Consider the following 26,212-nt stretch of genomic DNA (forward strand, 5'->3'; position numbering starts at 1 on the left):
GCCACACACACACACAGAGCGCCACACACAGTGCGCCACACACACACACACACAGTGCCACACACACACACAGTGCCACACACACACACACACACACACACACACAGAGCGCCACACACACACAGAGCGCCACACACACACAGAGCGCCACACACACACAGAGCGCCACACACACACAGAGCGCCACACACACACAGAGCGCCACACACACACAGAGCGCCACACACACACACAGAGCGCCACACACACACACACAGCACCACACACACACAGAGCGCCACACACACACGCACAGAGCGCCACACACACACACACACACAAGCGCCACACACACAGAGCGCCACACACACACACACACAGAGCGCCACACACACACAGAGCGCCACACACACACACACACACAGCACCACACACACACACACACAGAGCGCCACACACAAACAGAGCGCCAAACACACACAGAGCGCCACACACACACACACACACACACACACAGAGCGCCACACACACACACACACACACACACACACAGAGCGCCACACACACACACACACAGAGCGCCACACACACACAGAGCGCCACACACACACAGAGCGCCACACACACACAGAGCGCCACACACACACACAGAGCGCCACACACACACAGGTCGCCACACACACACACAGAGCGCCACACACACAGATCGCCACACACACACAGAGCGCCACACACACAGAGCACCACACACACACAGAGCACCACACACACACACATCACCACACACAGAGCACCACACACACAGCACCACACACACACACACACAGAGCGCCAAACACACACACACACACACACAGAGCGCCAAACACACACACACACACAGAGCGCCAAACCCACACACACAGAGCGCCACACACACAGCGCCACACACACACAGAGCGCCACACACACACACACACACAGCGGCACACACACACACACACACACAGCGGCACACACACACACACAGCGCCACACACACACAGCGCCACACACACACAGCGCCACACACACACAGCGCCACACACACACACACACACACGCAGAGCGCCACACACACACACACACACACACGCAGAGCGCCACACACACACGCAGAGCGCCACACACACACACACACACACACAGCGGCACACACACACACACACACACACAGCGGCACACACACACACACAGCGCCACACACACACAGCGCCACACACACACACACAGCGCCACACACACACAGCGCCACACACACACAGCGCCACACACACACACACACACACACGCAGAGCGCCACACACACACACACACGCAGAGCGCCACACACACACGCAGAGCGCCACACACACACACGCAGAGCGCCACACACACACGCAGAGCACCACACACACACGCAGAGCACCACACACACACGCAGAGCGCCACACACACACGCAGAGCGCCACACACACACAGAGCGCCACACACACACACAGAGCGCCACACACACACACAGAGCGCCACACACACAGAGCGCCACACACACACACAGAGCGCCACACACACAAACAGAGCGCCACACACAGAGAGCCACACACACACACAGAGAGCCACACACACACACACACAGAGCCACACACACACACACACACACACACAGAGAGCCACACACACACACACACACACACACACACACACACACACACACACACACACACACACAGTGCAAATACGCTCCCATTAAAAGTGTAGTACTCCTGCTGAAAGCGCTGGCTCGCTCCCATTAAAACAGCTCTAGCAATTGCAGTAAGTTGGCATCATCATATACAATAGTTTCAAAGCTATAGTGAGAGACGTTTGGAAAGACAGCTGTAGGACGGGCCCTACCAGCACTTGCCCTGAGAGGCACGTGCACCCCTGGGGCTCGTGCGCCCACCAGCTCACAGGCCGGTGTTGGGGGGGGTGTGGGGGGGGCTGACTGCTGGGGACTCAGCCTGGTGAAAGCAGCAGACAGGCTTCACCCCCTCATCACAGGATCTGGAGCACGTCCTCCTCTGAAGATGCAGCGAGGGCGCAATCTTCCCCGGTATCTGAGCGATGAGCCGATACGGCTCCGCGGCTCCGCTCTGCAGTCACTTCCTTCCAAAAAAGGCTGGCAGCCTTTCAGCTGCGCGGGCCGTTTCATCACATCTCTGCCGAGGGCCCGATGGCGAGCCATGTTTTCATATTAAACACTTTATGAGTGCGCCCCTTGTACAATGGCTGCTATGTAATTGCCTGCCTGCACTTTTTATGACACGTTTAACAATAAATGACTGCTTGGCAGGGGTGTGTGGATGTAAAAGGAGTGCTGCGTTATCTGATATCACAGGCTCGGGTGCAACAGGTGCGCGTCCCTCTGACTGGAGGATCGCCGAGCGCGCAATCCACCATTAATTGGCACCCAAAGCGCCTTTACTTCAAAATACGCATCCCGGGCGAGTGGAGAATAAAAAAAAAACAATAAAGCACAGAGCTCAGGAAGTGCCTGCAAAAAGTTCAATAATCGATGGATTGTTAGCTGAAGAGCGGCCTGCTAACGGCTTTTAGGGATCAGGCGCGCCATGTACTAAATTTGATGAACAAGCACTCGCCATGACGCGAGTTTTCTCTTTTAGCCCATCCTTTTCAGACTGGGCGCCCGACTAACTGCTGGGGTGAAAGGTTCCTTATCTTCCTTATGGGGCCATCTGGAACCATAAAGAAGATAAGAAACCTTTTACTTGAGCAGTAGGTCAAGGAGCCCAATCTGAAAAGGACAGGGCTTAAAGAGAAAGAAGAACGTCACTAGGACGTCTTCTCCAATGCCTGGCCACCATTTAGGAGGCCAGCCAATGGAGAAGAGGCGCGGGACATAACCTCGCTAGTGATGTTCTCTCTATCTCATTAAATCTCGCCAGCGAGACTGCGCAAGCGCAGCCATCGCAGGCTGAGACCTACAATTGCATCGCTATTGAATTAAATTAAAACAATACATTAATTTAAAAGTATAACAACTCTTGAAAGTCTGAGTTTATTCAATGCAACTTTAATCTAAAATATATTACCTTCCTTATGCATGTATGCCTTCCATGTACTTATTTTTTATCTTTATATTTATTACTTTACTTCTAATTCAGCACATCCAATTTACTACCCTATATCTCATCCTATATCTCTTGCAATATATCCTATACCTCCACTCTGACTCATCTCAATCCTAATTCTACTCATTCCAACGCACTACCGTATTTCTCAACCAATACCGCTCTCAATATATTCTCTGCCTCCACTCTCCCATTTATCCTAAACAACATACCACTACTATGATCCCCAAAATAACTCTTTGTAGACTCTTCCCTTCTCTACCCCTCCTTGCATCAACGAATATCTCTTTTACTATTCAGAACTCCCAAACAGGCCTTTCTAAACCCTTCTCTCAGACTCTTTCCTCTCCACCTCCCCTTTACTCATCCCAAACCCACTCCTACTGCTAAGAACAAAAATAGAAAAGAAAAAAAAACACACCCTTCCTTCTTCTATCCCTCCACTATTCCTTATACAATTCAAATTACAGACCAACGTGTCCACTGCTCAAATTAAATTAATTTAATATTTCCCCACACTAATTCACCACTAATCCTTTTTAGGTTGTAAAGTAGCCTGCTACTCGACGAAAAGTGTTACAACACCTCATCAGGGGAGCAAGCGGTATATAAATGCAAACCCTTCCCTCTTCCATCCCTCCACTATTCTTTTCAATCCAAATAACAGACTACCATGTTCACTGCTGAAATTAATTTCAAATTTTCCTAGACTAATTCACCACAAATCCTTTTTGGCTTCCAGAGTAGCATGCTACTCGCCGAAAATCCGCTTAGGCGCCTAGTCAGGGGTAAGTGCTATATAAATGCGATTACAATACAATGCATGTCTAATAACTCTGGCAGACATGTTATGTGCCTTCAGCATTAGGACTCTCCATGCATGACTGCAGTCACCAAATCGTCTTCTGCAAAACACTTGGAGAGCGACTGAATCAAGCTAAAAGTTCATTCTTTTTGATACTGTAGAATGCAATCTGCAAACCAAAGGTGATAATATTTAAAGCATTCTCTGGATATTCCCACTATTGCCTTGTGCACATTGCTCTTCGAAAAATATACTCTACTACTGGTGCTGCTGCCCTATCTTACTACAGTACAAAATCTAATACCCTTCACTTGGCATAAATGTCAATTAAGATTGCTCGTATTTAGGTAGCTTTTGGCGTATTCCAAAACTACCATTCATTTAATATAATTTGCCCTTGACAGTTCTCCGACTTCTGATGGCAAATTTTTCTCAATGCACAATGACTGTAGGAGCAAAGGTGTGTAAGTGTTTTTATAATTATTATATACTTAATGTCCAATGTGGCCTCAAATTTTGGAGGACTTATTATGTTGCCATTATATTGTTTCAAATATACACTGCTTTGACTTTTTTTTTTAAAAGAGTTTTATATAGCACAAACTTGACACGAATCAGAGCGCTTTAAATGAGCACCAGTTGTGTTACAGATGGACACATTCTTTTTTGTTAGGTGCAGGAAGATTAAGTGATTTGCCCAGAAGTCCTGAAGAAAGCTGTCTGACAAATTGTCACCTATAGCTGAAACATGTCGACCATTTTAGCAGACCTTTAAGTGTGCTAGAATTCATAACAGATTCCACAGCAGCACGAGCCCCCCATTTTTTAACAGTAGTCCGATTCCAAATTTTTAATAAACTTCCAAGTACTGGATATCTGGACTATACTTTTAAAATCACTCATCACTATCCTGATCACCCTATTTCCACGATCACTACTGCCTTAAACTTAAGGTACAACCTCCTGGTGGAGGGTGCACACAAATGACTTGACCCAGTGATTACGCACGCACGTGTGATACAAGCGGGGACACCTCATATACCGCTAACGAAAGCAAGCAAGAGAGAAACACACGTGTATGAGGGTCATTTTATTGGGAGACACCCAGTTACCAACCTGCAGACCTGAGTTTTTCGCAGGACAAGTGATCCTTTCCCCATTTGATGAAATGCAATTTAACAGGAGTTTGAAAGGATCTCATCTCATCTCTTCCCCCCCCCCCCCCCCCAATTGATTACCTCAATCTAAATTTAACCATACCATCTTGAGGATTTGATAGGAAGATGGCATTTGAGTGTCTAAATGTTGGGTACTACCAAAACTGTTAAAATTAGGATTTCATTAGAGCCCTCATGTGGACATAAAATCTGTCAAAAGAGGATCAAACCCAATACTGCCGGTTTCATCATAGTAGTCAAAAATATGGACTATGTTTAACAAAACCTGGATAAGTGAAATACTACTCCAAGATTAATTTTTTGCAACAAAAAAATACATTAGCAATAACTTGATCCCTTGAAATATTCCAACTCGATTGAACCTAAAACTGATACTTACTTACAAGTTTAAAGCCAAATAACTTTTTTAAGCGATGTACAATAATACAGGACAAAATAACATATCTCAGTTGTTTAATGTTTGTATTGACAAGCACACACACACAAAATAAAATTAACTTGACACTGACGTTTGACAAAAGTGCTTTAAGAACACCTCCTGGGGAACTCCAGAAGTCACCAACCCCCACCACCCAAACCTCCATTTTTAATTATGTTTGACATGGGTAAAAAAAAGTTACTTTCAAAGAAGAGGGCAATTATTGTGCATTTTGGGTTCCAGTCACTAAGGTGCCACATGATGTAAGTTATTAGGAAACTTTACTAGCATTTCTACAAAGTTAAGAATGTTTTGAAAAGCTTATTTTTGAAATGGTATAATCCAGGTTATATTTCTGTGGCCACGATCATTTATTGTATCACATATAAGCTTCAATTATGAAAATGAAGCAGATCAGACTGTAAAATGAATAACTTCAGGCACGACTAAACATACCACTTCTGCTCCTGTTCAAACATACATCATTAAACGTGAGCATATATCCAGGGACTTCCAATTTTGCCATTGATCACAAATTTGGTCAAGAAGGGCAGAATTTTGAATAAAGAGGGAGCCAGAAATAGAAAACTGGGGAACAAGGCCTGTCACCAATTTTACAATTAGATAGGCTGTCCAGAAAGGTTGTTCTACAAAGTAGTGAATGGCTGCTGAGATCAGCAGACTTTATCTGTCCGAAGTTGATAATCGAATCAATTTCAATTAGACATTAGAATAATATAAAACATTCTGTGTCTTCGACGCTTTCACAAACTTAAATATAAGTAACAGGCAACAATTATTATTACATCTCTCAACTGAAAGCTAGCTGGAATACTGGAAAAACAGGAGGGTTCTGAAAGTATACCATCTCTAAAAGTGGGGGTTAGTGCAGAGCCACCCACAAATGTAAACCAGCTTTCTGGACCAGCCCTAACAGTCTTTGATGCAAGTCAGTCTCTGATGCAAACAGCTGTAAACCAGTGAGCCATTTTGGAGCATATGTCACTTTGAGATGTGCTAGTAATAAATAAGACATTAAACCCATATCTAAGTAGTATCCAAGCATCAATTGAACACCTCAAGCAACACATGAAGCAGCTGTGCTTTTATTTCCAAGCACACCTCATTTTAGCACCTAAAGAAACTGCGGTGCATAGGGTGAGGCATATTGATTCATCCAGGAGTGCATGATGTGGTAAATTGGGAGCAGGTCAGAGACCATGGTCTGGTCACCACATTAAAACCTCCAGTGTGTCTTAATTACAAACTTTTTGCCGATAGTGGTATTGAGTTGTGCTTTAGTACCGCACTCCTGCATATTTTACAAGCATATTCTAATACATATTAGATGCAATGTGGAAGAAAACAGAACACCTTCTCATGAGTGAACTACGATCAATCATCAGCATTAACAACTTAAAAAAGGGAAATAGTGCAGGGAAATCAAACACACTGCAGATGACTGAGTAATCATGTCATGACTGCTTCTTTTGTAAACCATGCTGGTGAACTTCTGGTGCAGGGTGCTCCAAGATGGCGAATCAGACCATGAGAAGGTACTGCCGAGTAGATTATTGAGTCGTACATCAATAGTATAAGGTAGCAATTGTTGGTTAAGCAATAGGGTAGTGTAGTAGGCGAGGAGAACTACAACATATTGATATCAATAGAATCAGCAATTATGAGCTGGGTAAAATGAACTCAAGAAGTGACCCTGTAATAGATGATCCTCTTTTAAAAGGATTATGATGCAAAAAAAGTGTGGATGAGACACAAATGAAGAGAAGTCTGTTACCCTTTTTTTTTAAAAAGGAAATATTTAGCAGAATTTAGATTACTTTTACAGCAATTCTATAGTTTACCATCCGAACAAGGAAACAGAATTCCAGAACACGTTGAGCACGAGAAGCTATATAATGTTTAAGTCAATGGTTGCGGTAATCATAAAAAAAGATTTATGAAATAAATCAAAAATACAACAGAAGCATGAGATTAAAGTTTATCATTGGTATGGAACCATGATAAGAACGCAACCATGGCAGAAATAAAACTACTTTCCAATAAATCATTGGTGAGAAAAGAACCCTTACTAAAAGTTAAGTACATGAAAGACGTGATGGAAGACAAAACCTGTCATGAGAGCCAATAAAGGGCTGTTAGAGGAAATAAATGATCAGTGCCACAGGAAGGAGGACCTAAACATGGCCAAAATAAATATACCAAGAAAAGAAGGAGAAAAAAAGCAAGGGAGATAAATACAGAGAATGACTTGAGGAGGCAGATGACAATCAGTGAGAGAAAATAAGGCAGATATTGGTAGTGGAAGAGAGAATGTGGAACACATTAGTGAATCCGGACTGTGAGGTAGTGGGAAGAATTCATACTGGGCGAAAGAGAAAGGACCTGTATGGATGGAAGGTCCTCTTCATATTGTGCAATTGTGTTCCCCTGCCCCGAGTACCCGAATGAGCATATCTGGTATGATTTTGGCCCTGGTGCTATACTAATCTAGCGTATGTGCAGAGGTGAAGGCTTGTCCCTTGACACGAGTGAGGTCCTAGACCGGTCCTGTGAGCTGGCGTGGGGCACCAAGTGTGCCTTCATCGACAAACAATGGGTAATTGTCCCAGTCATGGCTTAATACAGAAAATAGTGATAGTAGCATACCCTGTTTTGTGAATGCATAGTTGTGACCAGACTTTATCTGTGTCACAAGATTAGAGGCCCACTGACCTGCTCATGTATCCTTCCACTTCTACGTGCTTACCGAAATCCTAGCGCCAACATCCCAAGTGCATTCTTGTTAGGTGTGTAGTCTGCCTGGTACATGAAAGGTGTGTGTCTGAGTGAGCCATAATAATGGAGTCCTTTGGGATCCATTTTAGATACACCAAACCAGGCCTTTTGCACAGGATGGAGGCAAGGTTGTTTTCCCAGACAGCAGAAGTGTATTGTTGACATTCCTGGAGCTCAAGGGTGGAAACCAGGACAATGAATTGGCAAGGCAAGGCTCCTTTAGAAATTCAATTAGGCATTTTAGTTTGCAATGAGCTGCTGATGTGTCTGCCTCAACACTGCTATTTAGGAATGGTAGGGGTAAGGGTTTTGACAGCAGAATCTGTTGTACAAAGTGAAGGAGATATTTGGGTCAGGCACAGGCTTTTGTCTTTTCCTGATACCACTTTCAATTTGATTGACAGCCAGGTGTAGGAACCTCAAACTGCTCTGTGCCTCTGCTGTGGGTGCTCCAAGCTGGAGCATACCCTGCTGACAAAAGTATAACTCTGCACAAAGGGTGTGTCCAGAGAGCAAAAAGGAAAGAACACTTTAAAGGAGAGCCATCCCAATTCTGAAAATACAGATTGTGCATATACATCTCCGGTCTTATTTTGCTGTATAAAAGTGGACCCCCAGTCACATGTCTTCATCGACCAAGGAAGGGAGAGCTTTGCAGAGTACTCAGGGGACTGCTGGGCAACCTGAGCGGTTGACTGAATCCAGATTTGCAAAGTTGAGAGGACATAACCAGAGTCTGACTCCTTGCTTGAAGGGCTGTATACAAAATCTAAAGCGCCTAGGAAGCCTGGTTGCTTAGAGAGGGAAGAAGCCTTCCAACCCTAGAGGGTGTGTGTCTATTTACAAGAGGTGCAACATATTCCAGGTGTCTGTGGATCATCAAGAGGAAGACTGAGTAGAGTGATTGGTGCATCCTGGGGTCCTCAGTCTCTTCACAGCAGTTCCAGGAGGGAAAAGTGAAGAGACACCGACTGTTGAGGCCCAGTCAGTGCTGTGATCCAGACTTGAAATCCAACATGTGCGTGGGTGTGTTGTCAACACAAGATTGGCGTTTGTGTAGCATTATCGCAAACAAAACATCGGTCTGTGTGTCAACATCAAGAAGCAGCCTGGCTTTACTGTCAAAAGAACATTGACCTGTAAGTTGCCTCACCACAAGCAAATCAGCCTGTGATTTCCTGCATCGAGCCCAAAGAATCAGCTTATTAGGGCCTCAACTGTTCCACCATGATCAAGCCTTCAACTGCGACTGTTGCGCCCATGCTCAACAGCAGCAGACCAACAGGGACTGCGATGAAGTTAGTTAGCCAGTCAAGCACCCTAGCAGACAATGAAGTGATCCAAGACAGTTGGGCGTAGCACCTCGCCTCCTAGAAGCGGGAGAAGGGCAAGCATGCTGAGAAGGAACCCCAGGGCTGAAGTCTAGTAGACCTCACTTCACCTGTGCCTTTCTACAAGACCCATACTAATGGAATGAGGGACTGAAGCTTTTGGTGCCAAGTGACTTTTTGTAAAAGTATAGAAAAGCGTAAGATCAAGTATGATCTGTATAAATAAGCTATATAAAATGTTAAAACTGATACACATGATGGGAGCATACCAGGCTCTACACTCATATTGGGAAGGGGTGACACAGCAACTGTACTCTTGTACCCATAGAGAAATTCCACATGAATGGGAAGTCTGCATACAGGGCCTGTTCAATGGAGATAAGGTGCATGGAACCACAACCCGTTTCGAGGATCTAGGCTTGGTCGTGGCCAAAAGACTTTTCACCAAACGCTGGAAGTCGCCGTACCCCCCAACATTACAAGCAAGGTCTCACTCAATATTGAACTGGGACAAAGCGGAGAGGACAGCTTTACATAGGGAGTTTGCCCTGGGCTTACGCAAATACCAGATTTCGTCCCAATGGGATACAATACTAACAACACTCCGGGTTGCCCTCGACCTGGGTAATGCGGGTGACAACACAAATGTAAGACAACCTGAACCAAGCAATTAATTGCAAAGGTCTCCACAGATATCCGAGACACGTCAACAAAAGCACACACATGCTAAACTAATGAAGGGTGGATGCCAGGGTCTCATACAGAGACATTATCCAAGATGTTAGGGAGTTGCAAGAAAAACTGTTATTTACTCCTACCAATGTTTAGGCCCATTTCCCTCTTCAGTGTTTTATTAGTTCGCCAGTTAAAGTTAATAGGATCTGTAGTTCTCAATGGTATAACACAGGCACACAGTGGTTCATCCAATTCTAACACACCATTGCATACCAGGATAGCCAACATGTATAAAACAGCAGTACAACATGTGTTGTATCCTCTCCCTCAGTGTTGCTATATGGGCTAAAATTGGCATTGCTGTAATGATGTTCCATGCAGTGGGAGGATGCTGAAAAACAAAAACAGGAGAAATGAAAGTTAAGAAAGGTAATCTCAGAGGGTAAGAAGGGAGGAAAGAGTCCTGCTCTAAGCAGGAGCAGAATGATCCATACTTGATGTGTGCTGCAGCAGAGAAAAATAAATCTTACTGCAGGGCAAAGGTTAAAGTCTTCCCAACACTAAATTAGTCGATGACCTATGGTCCTCAAATGGCAGCAGCAGTACTGTAATAGCACTTCCTTAGTAAAGTTGATTGTACAATATTTATACAATTGTTAGAGCTGATAAAGTATTGTTCTAATTGAGATATCTTTGAGCCTACAACAATCCTTTGTCTGCCACCGTTTAATTGGCAAACGTAGCAATTTCCCCTTCCTATCGGGAATCAAAACCATTGCAGGATTCTGGCATCAGCATAAAAATTGTACCTACATATACTTCGGTTTTTTATGTTACCTAATCTTATATGATGGTTCAACAAGTTAGAAAAGCAGCAGCACTAAAAACCAAAATGTGCTCCAGTGAGCACAGATCAAAGTGCAGTGTCAAAAAAGAGACAGGTGTTAGGCATACTAGATGGAGTACTATATACTTTGGCTGCCCTGCCAGACGCCATTCACTCCATAGAATATATTAAATGTAACTATTTTCAAACTGCTATGTTTGCCTAGGAGTTTAGGCCAGATCACTGTGCTCTGAAATCTACCCCAGTCATCTCTTTTACTGTTTCTTGACTTTACCTCACCCGCTGTGGCATTACGTAAATAAATGAAAATAGACATTTTCAATACACACAATAGAGTCCTGAGGAGGTTAAAAGACCATCTGGGGGCAAATCCCCTTGTATCAAATATGGCAAAACAAACAAGCAGCCCTGGGTATGAAGTGAAATACGGGAGTCCCTTTTTAAAGGACGGTTTCCCTCACCCACCAGAGGGTGGCATGCTTCATCATCAGGAACCTCCTCGCATTGCGAACCTTGTCGCAGTGCGGGCTACAACCCCCTCACTGAGCGGGAGGAGCTCAGAGATGTTTTGTCAATGTAGTTGAGAGGTATTCTATAACCTTCAGATGAGCCGGGCGTGGAGGAGTATATGGGAAAGAGAAAGTGAGTTTAAAAATAACTACCTGGTATGTCAAGAGCAAACTTTAAAGGGACATCCAGGTGTAAGGATTAAAAAGTGTGGTCCATGGCAGGAAGATTCAAACTATCATGGTCTCTAGTATAGAACTTTTGCCACAATTATACCCTCTTGCGTTAAAACACAATCCACCTTTCCAGTATCTAAACAAATATAAATCACACCAGGTCAGCTTAGCGGGGGATTTCAATCTGAAGAATCTTGACAAAATTGAATCCCTCCCTCGGGGTTTAGGCAGGACAGCTCCTTTGCACGACCCCCTCAACAATTAGAAGCTGACATCAACTCATGTACTGAAAAAAGCTTGCTCGGCCTCCTGGCATCTTCAGCTCACCTACCGGGACGAGTCAAGAATTGACTACATCATGGCCAGCGAAGAGATGGCGGCTAGAATGGAAGACTTCGAAGTCGTAGACTGGAAGGAAAGCGGCCACAGGCCACTAAGAGCAGCATTTCAGCTAGAAGTTCCGCCCTCCATCATCTACCAACCTATTGGGGAGACCAGTGGGGAGGAAATACACAGGGTCTTGAGGAGGATCAAGTGGTCAAACAAGACTGGGAATACACTTCAAGCTTGGTTGGCCCAAAAACAGGAAGGGAGTTCGCTCACCGACCCTTCACCCATAAAAGGATGGGAGAACATTATTGAGGATCTACAAATCAAGTGCGGGAGCCTCAAGACCCAAAATTCGAGACAGAACAGGCAATCGAGACCAGGAAGTACTTGCCCAAACGACGATACACGAGAATGCAAAATGCTTCTGCGCAAGGCCCTCGCAGAAAAGAAAAGGGGGGGTAGTCAAACAGAGGGATCATCAATCGCATCACTGGGGTCAAGGAAGAAACAATGGTAATATAAAAAAGCCAACATGGAAAGCGAATGGCTCAAAGTATTTTCCTTGCTCAAACAAAGGAACCCAGCACAACTCTGGAGATGCATAAACCAGCGGAGCAACCAAGGACCCTCAAGAGAAAACGGAGTGTCTGAAAAAGATTAGTTGCTACACGTGAAACAGCTATTTGTAACAGCGCCTTCCAATAGAGATCTAACAAGTGGTAGGGTGGACCCTGCCTGACATGCCGATCCAGCTAACATAAAACCAGGAGTCATGATCCTAAGCCCAGGCAAGGTCTCCATGGACAATAGATCTCCGGCCAATGCCCATGGCCCTTTACCAGCCCAGACAAAAGTCCAACAGGTCATCAAAACCATCAAGAGCATGAAAAACGATGGGGCCCCTGGGCCCAACGGGATTCCTGCACCGGTTTTCAAACTGGCACCAGAATTCTGGGCGTCACTCCTAACCCCGACCTTCAATCACATCTACTTGACCGCCTCAACCCCGGAGTCCTGGAAGGGTTCCATACTGGTCCCCATTTTCAAAAAAGCAGACCGCCTAAAGCAGTCTAATGATAGGCTCATTGCCCTGCTCAACTTTGAATCCAAGGCATACGCCCATCTACTACTGACAGACTTCTAGAAGTGGGTTGAAGAGAGAAACATAATACCTTTGCACCAGACTAGCTTCAGGCCACAGACATCAACCATTGACAACGTGCCCAGGCAAGCCCGAAGAATCACCCCCCACTCTTCTGCAGCTTTGTGGATTACAGTACAGCTTTCGACAAAGTAGTTAGAAAAAGACTATGGTGGAAACTAGAAAACTGGGGTATTCCACCAAACCTTCTGAGGGCAATAAGAGTATATGAGGACACCTAGGTGTTTGTTAAAACAAGTGCCAGCACAGCATCTCCCAAAATAAGCACGGAGAATGGACTGAAGCAAGGATGCGTGCTGGCCCCCATCCTCTTCAACGTATATACGGCGGATTTAGGAGAGGCCTTAAAAGGAGCCTGTTTAGTAGCCCCAAGACTAGGAAGCGTGAGGCTGCCAGTGCTACAGTATGCTGATGACACAGTCATAATGGACCACACGAAGGTGGGCCTACAAAGAGCCCTAAACACATTAAACAACTTTACCATCATTAATAACTTGACGAAAAACCAAAGTCATCGTTTTGGGATCCTACCATCTGAAAAAGAATGCACTGTGGCAACTGTGAAAATTGCAAATCAACTCGGCGGCCTCATACAACTAACTAGGGGTCTGGCTGACAGAACGGGCTATGGCGAATGTACACCTATAACAACAGAGCTTCAAGGCCAACAAGGTTACACATCTATTAAAACAACTAAGCCAGCATCTGATCAGCAAGGCCGCCAGCCCAGTTCTCACAGTCTTAAGAGTGAAGCTCCTTCCACAAATTAATTATGGTAACCTTGTCTTTCCCTGGAAATTGGACACCCTCCTAAACACAGCCCAAGCCAAGGTGCATAAGGCAGTGCGTTCGATTTCCGAGGACAGCCAGAAAAACAAGGCTAAGACTGGAGTTAAGTCTGGCAAGCCCAGTTCTGATGTGCCAGGGGGAGACCATAAAGTTATATCAAAGGGTATTAAGGGCACCAGATAACTCCCTAAAAAATCAGCTGAAACCAATCTTTGAGGGGCCAGGCTCGGCCTGGCACTCTAGCGTTGGAAACGCAATTAAAGCATTGAATATCGAGGAAGAAAGCATCAAGTGGCCGGACATCCCCCTGAATGCCTGGAAGAGAGCAGTTAACAAACAAGTGTGTGAAATCTCCTTCAAACGAGACTTTAAATCTCTCCGCCGAAGCGCTCATTTAGATCTGTTGAATAATTCCTAAACGGCAGGTAAAGCACAACATTACCTAAGCGAGGCCCTCACCACACAGGCCAGAAGTAAAATCTTATTCATGAGGCGGACCATGCTAGGGATTGCGGAATTCAACCCTGCATGGGCCCGAAGAGGGGAACTCACAACCTGCAGACTGTGCCACTATGAGACGGAATCTTGGCTGCATCTCCGATGCAGCTGCCCCAATTTTAACAACGAATGTCGGCAACTCCTGCGACCGATCTGCATCAAAAATGGCATAAAGTCGTGCAGCGAAGTATCAGCCCTGTATCTTTCAACCACCAACACTATGGCACTAGCTAGACTGGCTAAATTCATCCACCAAATCAGGATAGCCTTAAAAGCCGCTAACGAAAGTAGCGAAACTCTGGGGAAGAGCATGGTAATCTCCATGGAAGAAAGATAATGGGTTTTCTCAACGACGCACCAACAATGCACCAACAGTGCCCACCTCGCATGCTCTCCAAGAGAACATCTCCCTTTGAGACACACCTAGTTCGCCACAAAAGGCAGTTCAAGAGCTCTGCAAACTAGATCATTTTCAGGGCACAAATGGGGGCTCCAAGAACACGTGCTCACACGCATGGGAAAGACTATACGGGTCTCGGGAGGGGTGTCAAATTTTAACCAGCACTAAGGTTTGAAATCACAGTTTTTAGCTTTTTTATACTGATCGTTTTTACTGTAAAGATTTTAATTAATTATACAGTTAATAAAAAAACTTAAAAACGTAAAACTTCAGTATCTACAAAAGTAGGCTTGGACATTGCCTGTCCATCTCTGATTACTTAAAGCATCCTATCTGGTTGGAAGTGAGCAGGACAGAAATATGGCTTGTGGAAACCAGTTCTGAAAATCTTTTCTGGCAACCCATTTCTAAACTATTTTTCAAATTCGTCAGGAGGTCAAATCCAAACTGCAGAAAATCTTTCATCCCAATTTTTTTCCATATGCTTTTCATTAGAATCACAATGATTCTTACTATTTTTGGCAGAGGAAAGCCCCAAACTCCGGACATTATTATCCACATCTCCTTCTCATTCCACTTTTCAGGAATACACTATTTCTCCCATCTGGTGTCCCTCACCCATATTAGACCACTGGTTTTAGCCAAGGTAGTTAAATCTTTTTTGTTCATTTACTTACTTTAGGTATTTCTGTATGAGTGGTCTTCATTACCCATATTACATTTTTGTCCAACTTCATTTTTATCTAAACATGTCCCTCTACTATGGCTACCATTTTTATACGTTCCTCCTCTCCCACCTATATATTTCTGATCATAGTATTTGTACAGAACTAGCAAACCCAAATATAGCAACCAATATATCTGCAAAGTTTAGAGATCAGATGACAAGCCATAAGGTTAACAAAGGAACATGTATGTAGTATTGTGGGAAATTTCCAAGAGAGAGCTGGGAGTGAATGTTCTGCGTAGTCTCGGACATGGAGGTCCCAAGACCAAGGTAATGAAACTTCTACAAATAGGTTTAAAACCATAAAGAAATTTTAATACAGAAAACACAACTAATATCTATTAAACTGAAGACCATTGTCAAATCACTCCAGATGTGAACTAGCATCTGATTCAATATTCGTGGGAGGTTCAGAAACATGGACCTATCTGCTAAGAGAAGAACGTAAACGAGAGATGAAGGTGGAACACTTCCAGCAGGTGATTACTTTGGAAAAGAACAGGGTTGAGATAGTGGGGTGGTGTCCAGTGAGGGGATGGAGGATATTTTATGAAGTAACTGCCAGTACATTTCATAGATGTCTGGAGGAACTGAAAAGACCAAGAACGTGATAGTTGTTCTCACGATTTCTGATGGTTCATGCAGCAGAATTTAAATGTATGTTTTTTATTAAGGAAATGTGATTGAGCGTTCACAGAGCAGAGTTTTTCTTCTTTGACTATCGGTTATTGTTATAGGATCCTAAATTTACATAAATAATGGTGAAACTTTTCTCAGGATAGCCACTTTTAGGAAAATCATGCCAATTACATTGTTGTTCATGAAAATACTATCAGGTAAAGGCCGTTTTTGAAGGCAAACCATTTTTGTTCGGTCACCAAAAGACGTTTTTACCAGCCAGCTATTATATATAATATATTGTAATAAGGTACATTTGAGGGCATTGTTTGCATAATACTTTCCAATGAAAGCAAACAAAAAAAACACCTACTTATGCTGTGTAACTTCATTCATTTCAAGTAAACACAAGAACTACGATCCAATCTACTTCTTAATGTTCACCCTTTTAAAGACAGTCATCTCCTGAGAAAATATGACATTTTAGTCAGGTAAAAAGAGTCGGGCTCGGGGTGGTTTTTCAGATGTTTGTGTGCTAAAGGATTCAGAAACCATGGGAAACAATTTGACAAAGACAACAGCCTAGCTCAACTACAGCCACTTCATTAGCAACATAATGTAACCATCCATGATATGCTATGGCTCTGGTAGAACAGACTTGATTAGCACTGCCAGCAACAGCTATCTGCTTGCATACGCTAAAAAGGATAATCTCATAACCCCACTTTCAGACTGTGTTTTAACATAAAAAACACTTCCTTCATAATACATATCCTAAAGCTGCTCCCTGGCTAAGCCAATTGTCACCCCCGTTATTATGTAACTCAAACTACTTGATCCTCTCCAGTCCTTGAAATGTATGTATATAGAGCAGAAGAAGGCTACGGTTTTATGTGCAATTTAAACATTATGTATTACAAAAAACATTACTTTGTTTCATTCATGTTCCTAGAATGAGACCTAGTAAAAATACATCATGAAAACAATGCCTTTGAGCATTTCACCGTTTGAGCAAAAGCTTTAGCATCTTACAAGAAACAGGCAGATTGTCAAAATATCATATTATTAAAAGGAAAACCTTAGCTTGTTTTCTAAAAAAATGTGTATAGACAAAATATTTTAAAGCTGGCAACTGATAATACACCCACAAGTCCACTGCTTTGGGGACGCATCACTCTTGATATTAAATGTGCTAATTATTAAGAAAGAAGAGGGCCTAACACTCACAAACACAGTGTGATAAAGAGAGTATATAACAGCTTCAAGCATAACATGTGACATATGAAGTGGGTGGTGTACTTGGCTGCAGTGGTGTAGAGGCCATTTGTCAAGCCATTTGCTTTTTGCAGTTGAGCAGCAAAGTTCGATCTTAAGATCAAGTAAAGTAAATAGACATAGATCAATGGTTATCAACAAACACCATCATTGGTGATCCAACATGTAAACCCGGGTAGGAAGGGAATGCCCAAAGAGCAGGAAGTATCACCCACACACTGCTTATAAATGCAGTGACTTTCCTCACACATTTATGCCTGGGAAGGCACCTGTCCTGTAGAAAATAAGACGGCTACTTCACATTAAATTAATACCCTGCAATACTTTTCCTACAAAGTATATGGACCTTAAAAAGCAGTACAAACAAGAGCCTCTTCAAATCCAAGCCACAGCCCTCAGTGAATCTAATCCCGAGTCTTACAATAATCGAAAACCCCTCCCTTGCATCCAAACCACTCTTCTCTTTGATTTCAAGCTGTCCTCCAATCAAACCTATTCCTGTGGAGGTGAATACCATATGGTATTGGTACACAGTAAGTGTGTATCCAGAGATACCCCAAAAGTTCAGTGTGCCAGGTTAGGACTTTCCCTGTGTAGGCCTTTGTGGAAGGGAGGGTGTACAGCAATGTCCCTTCTCAGTTTTGGTTTATCCTACCCTGTAGGCTCTTCAGATCGTCACTCTATTTCAAATTCCTTCAGTTTAAGTCAAGTGAAGATATTTGGTCAACCTAGTTGCTAAAACAAAACACCTTTGGAATGGAATAAGCTAATTTGCTTGGTCTAGTATGACAAGTTGTTATGATTTCAGGAATCATCCTTCAAATACACTTGTAGGTTGGGCGTGGTTTCAGAATTATTATACTGGATGGCCCATCTGAGTCTTAAATTCAACCTTCTAATTGCCGAGTTTCTTCAATTTGCTCATCGGGTATGCACCTCATTCTCAGCTTTGCGTTTTGTAATGCTGCAAGTGCCTCATGCCAAGAAACTTCATTTTAAACTTTACAGCAGGGTGACTATGCAGTCATAATAAACTATTTCAGAACCTGCTCATTTTCAGTTTTATTAAGAACAATCAAGTTAACCTTAATTTAAGAACCGTGGTGTTAAGTAGTAATAGCCAAGCTAGATGGCAGGAACTTGATACTGATGCAGGTCCCCAGGCGCTCGCTCTCTAGCCACTTTGAAGCCTATTCTACAGGCCTCCAGCAGATTAGATAAGAGTACTAACAAATGTGATCTTGTGACCCCTTATACTTTACATACTTCACTGATTTCTCAGGAACCACGTTTTTAAAACGGGCTGGTCGGCCTTTAAGACTATCTAACCTTCATCACCCAACAATCTGTCTTCCAAATTGGCAGTCCTCCTACAAACCTGCCACGCAGTTTTTGAACTCTACCTACATTGGTGTCTTTATGCTATTCTGTTTTCATGACACAGGGGAAAAAAGTATACTCGCTGTTTGTTAATGCGTTTTGATACTGGATGATTTAGAACGTCTCAATGTTACATTGTTAGGATTTTTTGTTCTTGTTTTTAAATACACTGGGTATATAGGGTTTATTGCAAAGGACATTGGCAACTGACCTAGCGTACACTACAGACTTGTTTAAAATTGATACATAAACTTAAATGTGAAGAGGTGGTTTTGGAGCCCAAAATTGTCGGAATCTGAAAGCAGCAAACGAGTGCAGGGTGCATTGCTTTTCGAAGATGTGTTTGGGTGCACTTTTGCTTTAAATCCAACAATAAGGTAAACCCACGAAGACTCTATAAACATTAAAAGATTTCAGACAAATTGGCAAGACCTAAACTAAAGAAAATCGGACTGCAGGCAGAAGGCTGGCCTGGGAGTGTGCTTTGTGACAGTCTTGTATAGGTAGCTGTAGCCCAGAGCCTGGGAAACACGCTCTTTCAATTCTACTTTAAGTAACAACTACACAGTACTCCTCTTTGTTTCACGATGTAGGCTTTATTGATGTATACGTTTCCTCCCCAATGAACAAACAAAACAAATCACTGGCTTCATATAGCCCAAAATGCTGTATGAAGTTATATCAAAAGCTTAAATAACCCCAATATTTTTTCTTTGTCGGTTCAGCAAGGTGAAGCTCAATGTAAGAAGGACCTGATCTTGAATTCTCTGTGCTCATACAACTAATAAAGTGTTGTCTTGAAAGGCTACCCTTGGCTTTCTGGTGAACAATATTGTTTGAATATCTTTATTCGGCAAATTGATCACCATAAAAGAATACATATACATATACATTTCCAAATTACCAGTAAAAAGATTATAAAATACAATAAAAAACATGGGCACCTCATTCATTAGTTAACTAACAGTAAATTCATCATCAGCCTGTAGGACCCCCCGGGTGCAGTTTCAGTAAGCGGGAGCGTGTCAACCACGCACTTCCCAAAAATTTAGCCACCCCACAAATCATAATGGCAGATGAAGAATCTGTAGTGAGGACGCGTAGTGCCTGGCTATGGCACCTCAACCCTAATTCCCTACAGACGGGTTTCAACCAGAATTTCCGCGCCCCTTTGTAGGCTGGGCAGGCGAAAAACAAGTGAGCCACCGATTCCTTTGGAGCCGCACAGCCAGGGCATGCACGCAAGAGGGCATCTGAATTCGACCATCTCACCGTAAAGTCATGCACCGGGAGCGTCCCATATCGCAATTTTAGGTACAGCGCTCGATCCAACGGTTTAGTTATCAAGTCGAGAAAGGGTTCCAATTTTCTCACACACTTAATTGACAAAAATTGATCAGTAAGTGAGCCCACATTCGTAACCCTCGTAGCGTTATTCTGTACCCAGTCCCAGTATAGTTTTTTAATAACATCTTTGGGTGGCGGTGATTGCGACTCCCATGCCTCTCTTAGACCCAAATTGAAAGCCAGTTCTTTCAGTTTGTTTAGCCATCCTATTTTTTTACATGTGTCCAGTAAGAGTAGATCGTCCAACCCTTCTGCATACTTTGCGAGCTCCTCAGTTCTTCTTAGACGGGACCAGAAGAGCAACGGGCGTAGCCTCACCAAGTCCTTCAATGTTCTTCTGCCCAGATCTAATCTTAGTGGGATCATTGGGGTGGAAGCGGGAAGAGCTACCACTTTCCTAAAGAAATTATTTTCCGCTATCATCAGATCTGAAACCCCTTCAAACCCCCAAAGTTCGGAGCCATAAAGTGCTGCAGGAAGAATCTGTCCCTCATAGATGGCCATAGCTGGGGAGACCGGTTTACTACTTGATTCACGGAGCTCCTTCAGCGTCACCCCGGATACTCTTCGGTGACTGAGTAACATTTTGGAAAGATGGTCCTTCCAGGTCATGCGGCTGTTTATCCGGACACCAAGATAGTCAAAAGATTCGACCAGCTCGAGGGGAGCACTATTGAGCACAAAATTATTTTTAAATCTTTTTGAGGGGGCAAAAGCCAAGAAACTTCATTTTAAACTTTACAGCAGGGTGACTATGCAGTCATAATAAACTATTTCAGAACCTGCTCATTTTCAGTTTTATTAAGAACAATCAAGTTAACCTTAATTTAAGAACCGTGGTGTTAAGTAGTAATAGCCATGCTAGATGGCAGGAAATTGATACTGATGCAGGTCCCCAGGCGCTCGCTCTCTAGCCACTTTGAAGCCTATTCTACAGGCCTCCAGCAGATTAGATAAGAGTACTAACAAATGTGATCTTGTGACCCCTTATACTTTACATACTCCACTGATTTCTCAGGAACCACGTTTTTAAAACGGGCTGGTCGGCCTTTAAGACTATCTAACCTTCATCACCCAACAATCTGTCTTCCAAATTGGCAGTCCTCCTACAAACCTGCCACGCAGTTTTTGAACTCTACCTACATTGGTGTCTTTATGCTATTCTGTTTTCATGACACAGGGAAAAAAAGTATACTCGCTGTTTGTTAATGCGTTTTGATACTGGATGATTTAGAACGTCTCAATGTTACATTGTTAGGATTTTTTGTTCTTGTTTTTAAATACACTGGGTATATAGGGTTTATTGCAAAGGACATTGGCAACTGACCTAGCGTACACTACAGACTTGTTTAAAATTGATACATAAACTTAAATGTGAAGAGGTGGTTTTGGAGCCCAAAATTGTCGGAATCTGAAAGCAGCAAAAGAGTGCAGGGTGCATTGCTTTTCGAAGATGTGTTTGGGTGCACTTTTGCTTTAAATCCAACAATAAGGTAAACCCACGAAGACTCTATAAACATTAAAAGATTTCAGACAAATTGGCAAGACCTAAACTAAAGAAAATCGGACTGCAGGCAGAAGGCTGGCCTGGGAGTGTGCTTTGTGACAGTCTTGTATAGGTAGCTGTAGCCCAGAGCCTGGGAAACACGCTCTTTCAATTCTACTTTAAGTAACAACTACACAGTACTCCTCTTTGTTTCACGATGTAGGCTTTATTGATGTATACGTTTCCTCCCCAATGAACAAACAAAACAAATCACTGGCTTCATATAGCCCAAAATGCTGTATGAAGTTATATCAAAAGCTTAAATAACCCCAATATTTTTTCTTTGTCGGTTCAGCAAGGTGAAGCTCAATGTAAGAAGGACCTGATCTTGAATTCTCTGTGCTCATACAACTAATAAAGTGTTGTCTTGAAAGGCTACCCTTGGCTTTCTGGTGAACAATATTTGAAAAGAATATAGTTTCAGTACAATATCCTCTTCAATAAATCATTGCTCTCTTCAAATCAAAGTGCTTGCCCTCCTCAAATATGAGGCCCTATCATGTAAAATCCATATAATTGACTCCTGAAAAATCAAGCCACTGCCTACTCTGTAGTGAAGAAATCAAACAATCCTCCCTCCACGTGGGTAATCAAAGCTTAGCCGAGTACCTTCGAACTTGTTCGCCATGCCTTTAGTGTCAAGGCAAGCCTCTACGTCCTTAGTGCTCTGATAGGCAACCACCAATGCGCTTAGTGTTTAACAGGCATCCTCCTTCAGGGTCATTAACGCAAATACATCTGTAAATACAGATACAATCTGATTCTTGGGCTTACCTTTCACGATCCGCTCGGTGGTGGAGAGCTTGTTCTGGAGCCGGATCCCAGACATGCTCTCCCGCCTGCTGTACCCGGGAGGGAGCAGGAAGGGGCTGTTGTGCTCTTTTATCCAGGTGATTCAGACAGAAGATTGCGTTGCTGAGATTAGAGGATGATCTTTAGTACAACCTCAAGTCTGCTGACGGACACCGTTCCTTCAGAAGGTCTTGGTAAGCCAATATTTGTGCAACTCTCTTTGGGAAATGGTCACGATCCGGGTTGAAAATAGTTGGTCCCTCTAAAGGGGCTGCCTTTAGTTTCTCTGAAGGTGTCGGTCACTGATCCTCGTGTTGTAGCTTTCTCCGGTCTCTCTGGGGGAGCAGTCAATTGACTCCTTAAGGGGAATTTCATTGGTCTCTGCAAGGACTGTCGCTGTTATCCCTCCGGGGGAATGTCAATATTCTGAGGGAGCTGTACTTGGTCTTTCAGAGGGAGAGATAAAGCAGGACATTCGGCGGGAGATCGATAGAAACATGTATCTTCCGCAGAGTGTAATGATGTCTTCTCCTGGGACTGTCACGAGTCTCTATAATCGGGTTATAAATGTTTTCTCTGAAGGGGCTGTTGGTTTTATTCTTTCTAAAACGCGCTGTCAATGGTATCTCTGGAGGGCTTGAGCTAGGACCTTGGGGGAGCGGTCGCTGGTCTCTCTAGGGACCTGTCACTAGTCTCTGTGCTTGTGGTCTCCCCGTGTGGGCTCTAATCTGTAGGTGGGCTGTCAGTGGTTTCACTGCAATAATTGGCCGCTGCTCAGCTGTTGTTAGTTATCTCATATGGTCTTAGTAGACGAGGTGTTGCTGGTTTCAGGATTACTGTCTCAAGGAGTAATGTAGCTGGTCTCTGGTAGGCTATCCACCTGTCCGCTACTTACAAGGGCCCTCCGTACATTCAATCCAATCTCTGTAGTCCGTTGTTGATCTTTTACCGGATGTCATGTGTACGTAAAATCAGGCACTTCCGGGTCGCATAACAACCAATACCACGGCAGAACACATTTCTCGAGACGTCTGAGAGTAGGCGGGACTGAAAATGTATAAGGTGAGCAAGCATTGAAGCTTCAGCCGTGCCCCTGCCAATCACAGGACGCAGCCTAGAGTTACAACGTGCTTATTGGCTGTGGTAAAGGACACGTCCCCCAGTCTGGGCCGTCCTTCAAAAATAGCGGCTGCATCGAAGTTTGGTACCGGTTTTGTTTGTGCTTGTCTGCAGGTTCTTGTTTAGGTCAATTTGCAAGGGTCCAGCCGTAGTTGATCGCTTATTTCGACCAGGACTGCAGGCGCTTGACAGCCCTGTTCTTGATGGGAAGAGCGATGACCTCTATTTTATTTATTTAATGCATTTTTATATAGCGCGGACATTACCCTAAGGTGTCAGAGCGTTGTACAATAGAACCAGTTACGTTACATGAGACAGTGTTGCACACTAGAACGTTACAAGAATAAACAGGAGAAAAGGTAGGGTACCAAAACACAATATCCAACACAGCAAGAAAGGGGGAGAAATGTACAAAAAAGAATTACAAATTTACAATGATGGGCGAACTTCCTAGAGGGGCTTTTGAATGAAAGTATTAGTTCTGAAAGTGTCTTTGTATAAAAAGAGATTTGAGGTCAGCTTTGCAGATCCGAGTATAGGAGGTGGCACGGAGCAATGGAGGAAGCGAGTTCCAGATTTTCACCACATTACCTGAGCAGGATTGTGCCATCGAGCTTTCCCTTTTGTGAAGGAGGGGGGGCTCAAGCAGAAACATTTCCGCGTTACAAGAAGGTCTTGAGCCTCTAGACAGTTTCAGGTTACTTGCCAGGTAACGACGGAAGGAAGTGTGCAAGACTTTGTGGGTGAGGCAGGCAGATATGTACATAGATCTTGCCTCGATGGGAAGCCATCGAAGATAAGACAGGATAGGAGTGACGTGGTTGCTTCGTTTAGACCCTGAAATAAAGTGAGTTGCTGAATGGAGGATGCAGGGCTCAAGTCGGGGAACCACGCGGGTGGATGGCGTCCCCCCACTTATTTTACCGGGTGGACGCTGTTCCCCCTGCCAAATCAATCAATCAAAGCATTTATATAGCGCACTACTCACCCAGAGGGTCTCAAGGCACTCGGGGAGGGGGATCCGCTACTGCTCGAACAGCCAGGTCTTGAGCTGCTTCCTGAAGGCGAGGTGGTCTTGGGTCAGGCGGAGGTGGGTTGGGAGGGAGTTCCATGTCTTGGCGGCGAGGTAGGAGAAAGACCGTCCCCCTGTGGTGGCTCTTCGGATGCGGGGGACAACGGCGAGGGCGTGGCCGGTCGATCGAAGCTGGCGTTTGGGAGCGTAGAAGTTGAGGTGGCAGTTGAGGTATCCAGGTCCTTGGTTGTGTAGGGCTTTGTGAGCGTGGGTGAGGAGACGGAAGGTGATTCTCTTGTTGACCGGGAGCCAGTGCAGGTCTCTCAGGTGTTCGGAGATGTGGCTGCGACGGGGGATGTCCAGGATGAGTCGTGCTGAGGCGTTCTGGATCCGCTGAAGTCTCTTCTGGAGTTTGGCGGTGGTTCCTGCGTAGAGGGAGTTGCCGAAGTCCAGACGGCTGGTGACGAGGGCCTGGGTGACCGTCTTCCTGGTCTCTGTGGGGTTCCACCGGAAGATCTTACGTAGCATGCGCAGGATGTTGAAGCACGACAAGGAGACGGCGTTGACTTGTCTGGTCATGGAGAGGGAGGAGTCCAGGATGAAGCCTAGGTTGCGTGCGTGGTCTGTTGGTTTGGGTGCGCTGCCTAGGGCGGGGGGCCACCAGGAGTCGTCCCAGGCGGAGGGTGAGGATCCCAGGATGAGGACTTCCGTCTTGTCCGAGTTCAGTTTCAGGCGACTGTTCTTCATTCATTCGGCTACCTCTTTCATCCCTTCGTGAAGGTTGGCTCTGGCGGTGGCAGGGTCGTTGGTGAGGGAGAGGATCAGCTGGGTGTCGTTGGCGTAGGAGATGATGTTGAGGTTGTGCTGGTGTGCGATGTCTGCGAGGGGGCTCATGTAGACGTTGAAGAGGGTTGGACTGAGCGAGGAGCCTTGAGGAACGCCGCAGACGACTTCGGTAGCTTCAGATCTGAACGGGGGAGGCAAACTCTCTGTGTCCTTCCGGCGAGGAAGGAGATGATCCACTCCAGTGCCTTCTCCTGGATTCCGACGTTGCTGAGTCGCTGCACTAGTGTACGGTGGCAGACAGTGTCGAAGGCCGCAGAGAGGTCTTCATGTGGACTTCACTCTTTGCCGGCTGGACTTCACTCTTTGCCCTCTCTGGGACGAGATCGGAGCTCACAGGACGTAGCACACGCGTTGGCTATGCAGATGCAATCGCATCTAAGGGGTGAGCGAGGGGAGGCAATGAGCCCGATGGTGCAAGCCATCTGCCGTGACGTCACTTCCTGCCGTGACGTCACTTCCGGTGACCGCGTCACCCACTTCTTTAAGACTTGTGCCCTGGGAGGATGGATTAGAGAGAGGAGAGGTGGGATT

At 44.6% G+C, this 26,212-nt stretch overlaps 1 protein-coding gene across 1 annotated transcript in view; it reads right to left on the reverse strand.

The window, feature by feature from the left end:
• The window catches only part of PPP3CC (protein phosphatase 3 catalytic subunit gamma), a 744,021-nt gene extending 720,363 nt beyond the window's left edge, over positions 1-23,658 (reverse strand). The window contains exon 1 of the mRNA XM_086943633.1: positions 22,687-23,658. Within this exon, the coding sequence (XP_086799759.1) occupies positions 22,687-22,741 (55 nt within the window). The 5' untranslated portion in view covers positions 22,742-23,658. The remainder of the gene's footprint in view (positions 1-22,686) is intronic.
• Positions 23,659-26,212: the final 2,554 nt, after the last annotated feature.

The sequence above is a fragment of the Lissotriton vulgaris genome, chromosome 11, assembly GCF_964263255.1.
Source record: "Lissotriton vulgaris chromosome 11, aLisVul1.2, whole genome shotgun sequence".
Classification (NCBI taxonomy): Eukaryota; Metazoa; Chordata; class Amphibia; order Caudata; family Salamandridae; genus Lissotriton; species Lissotriton vulgaris.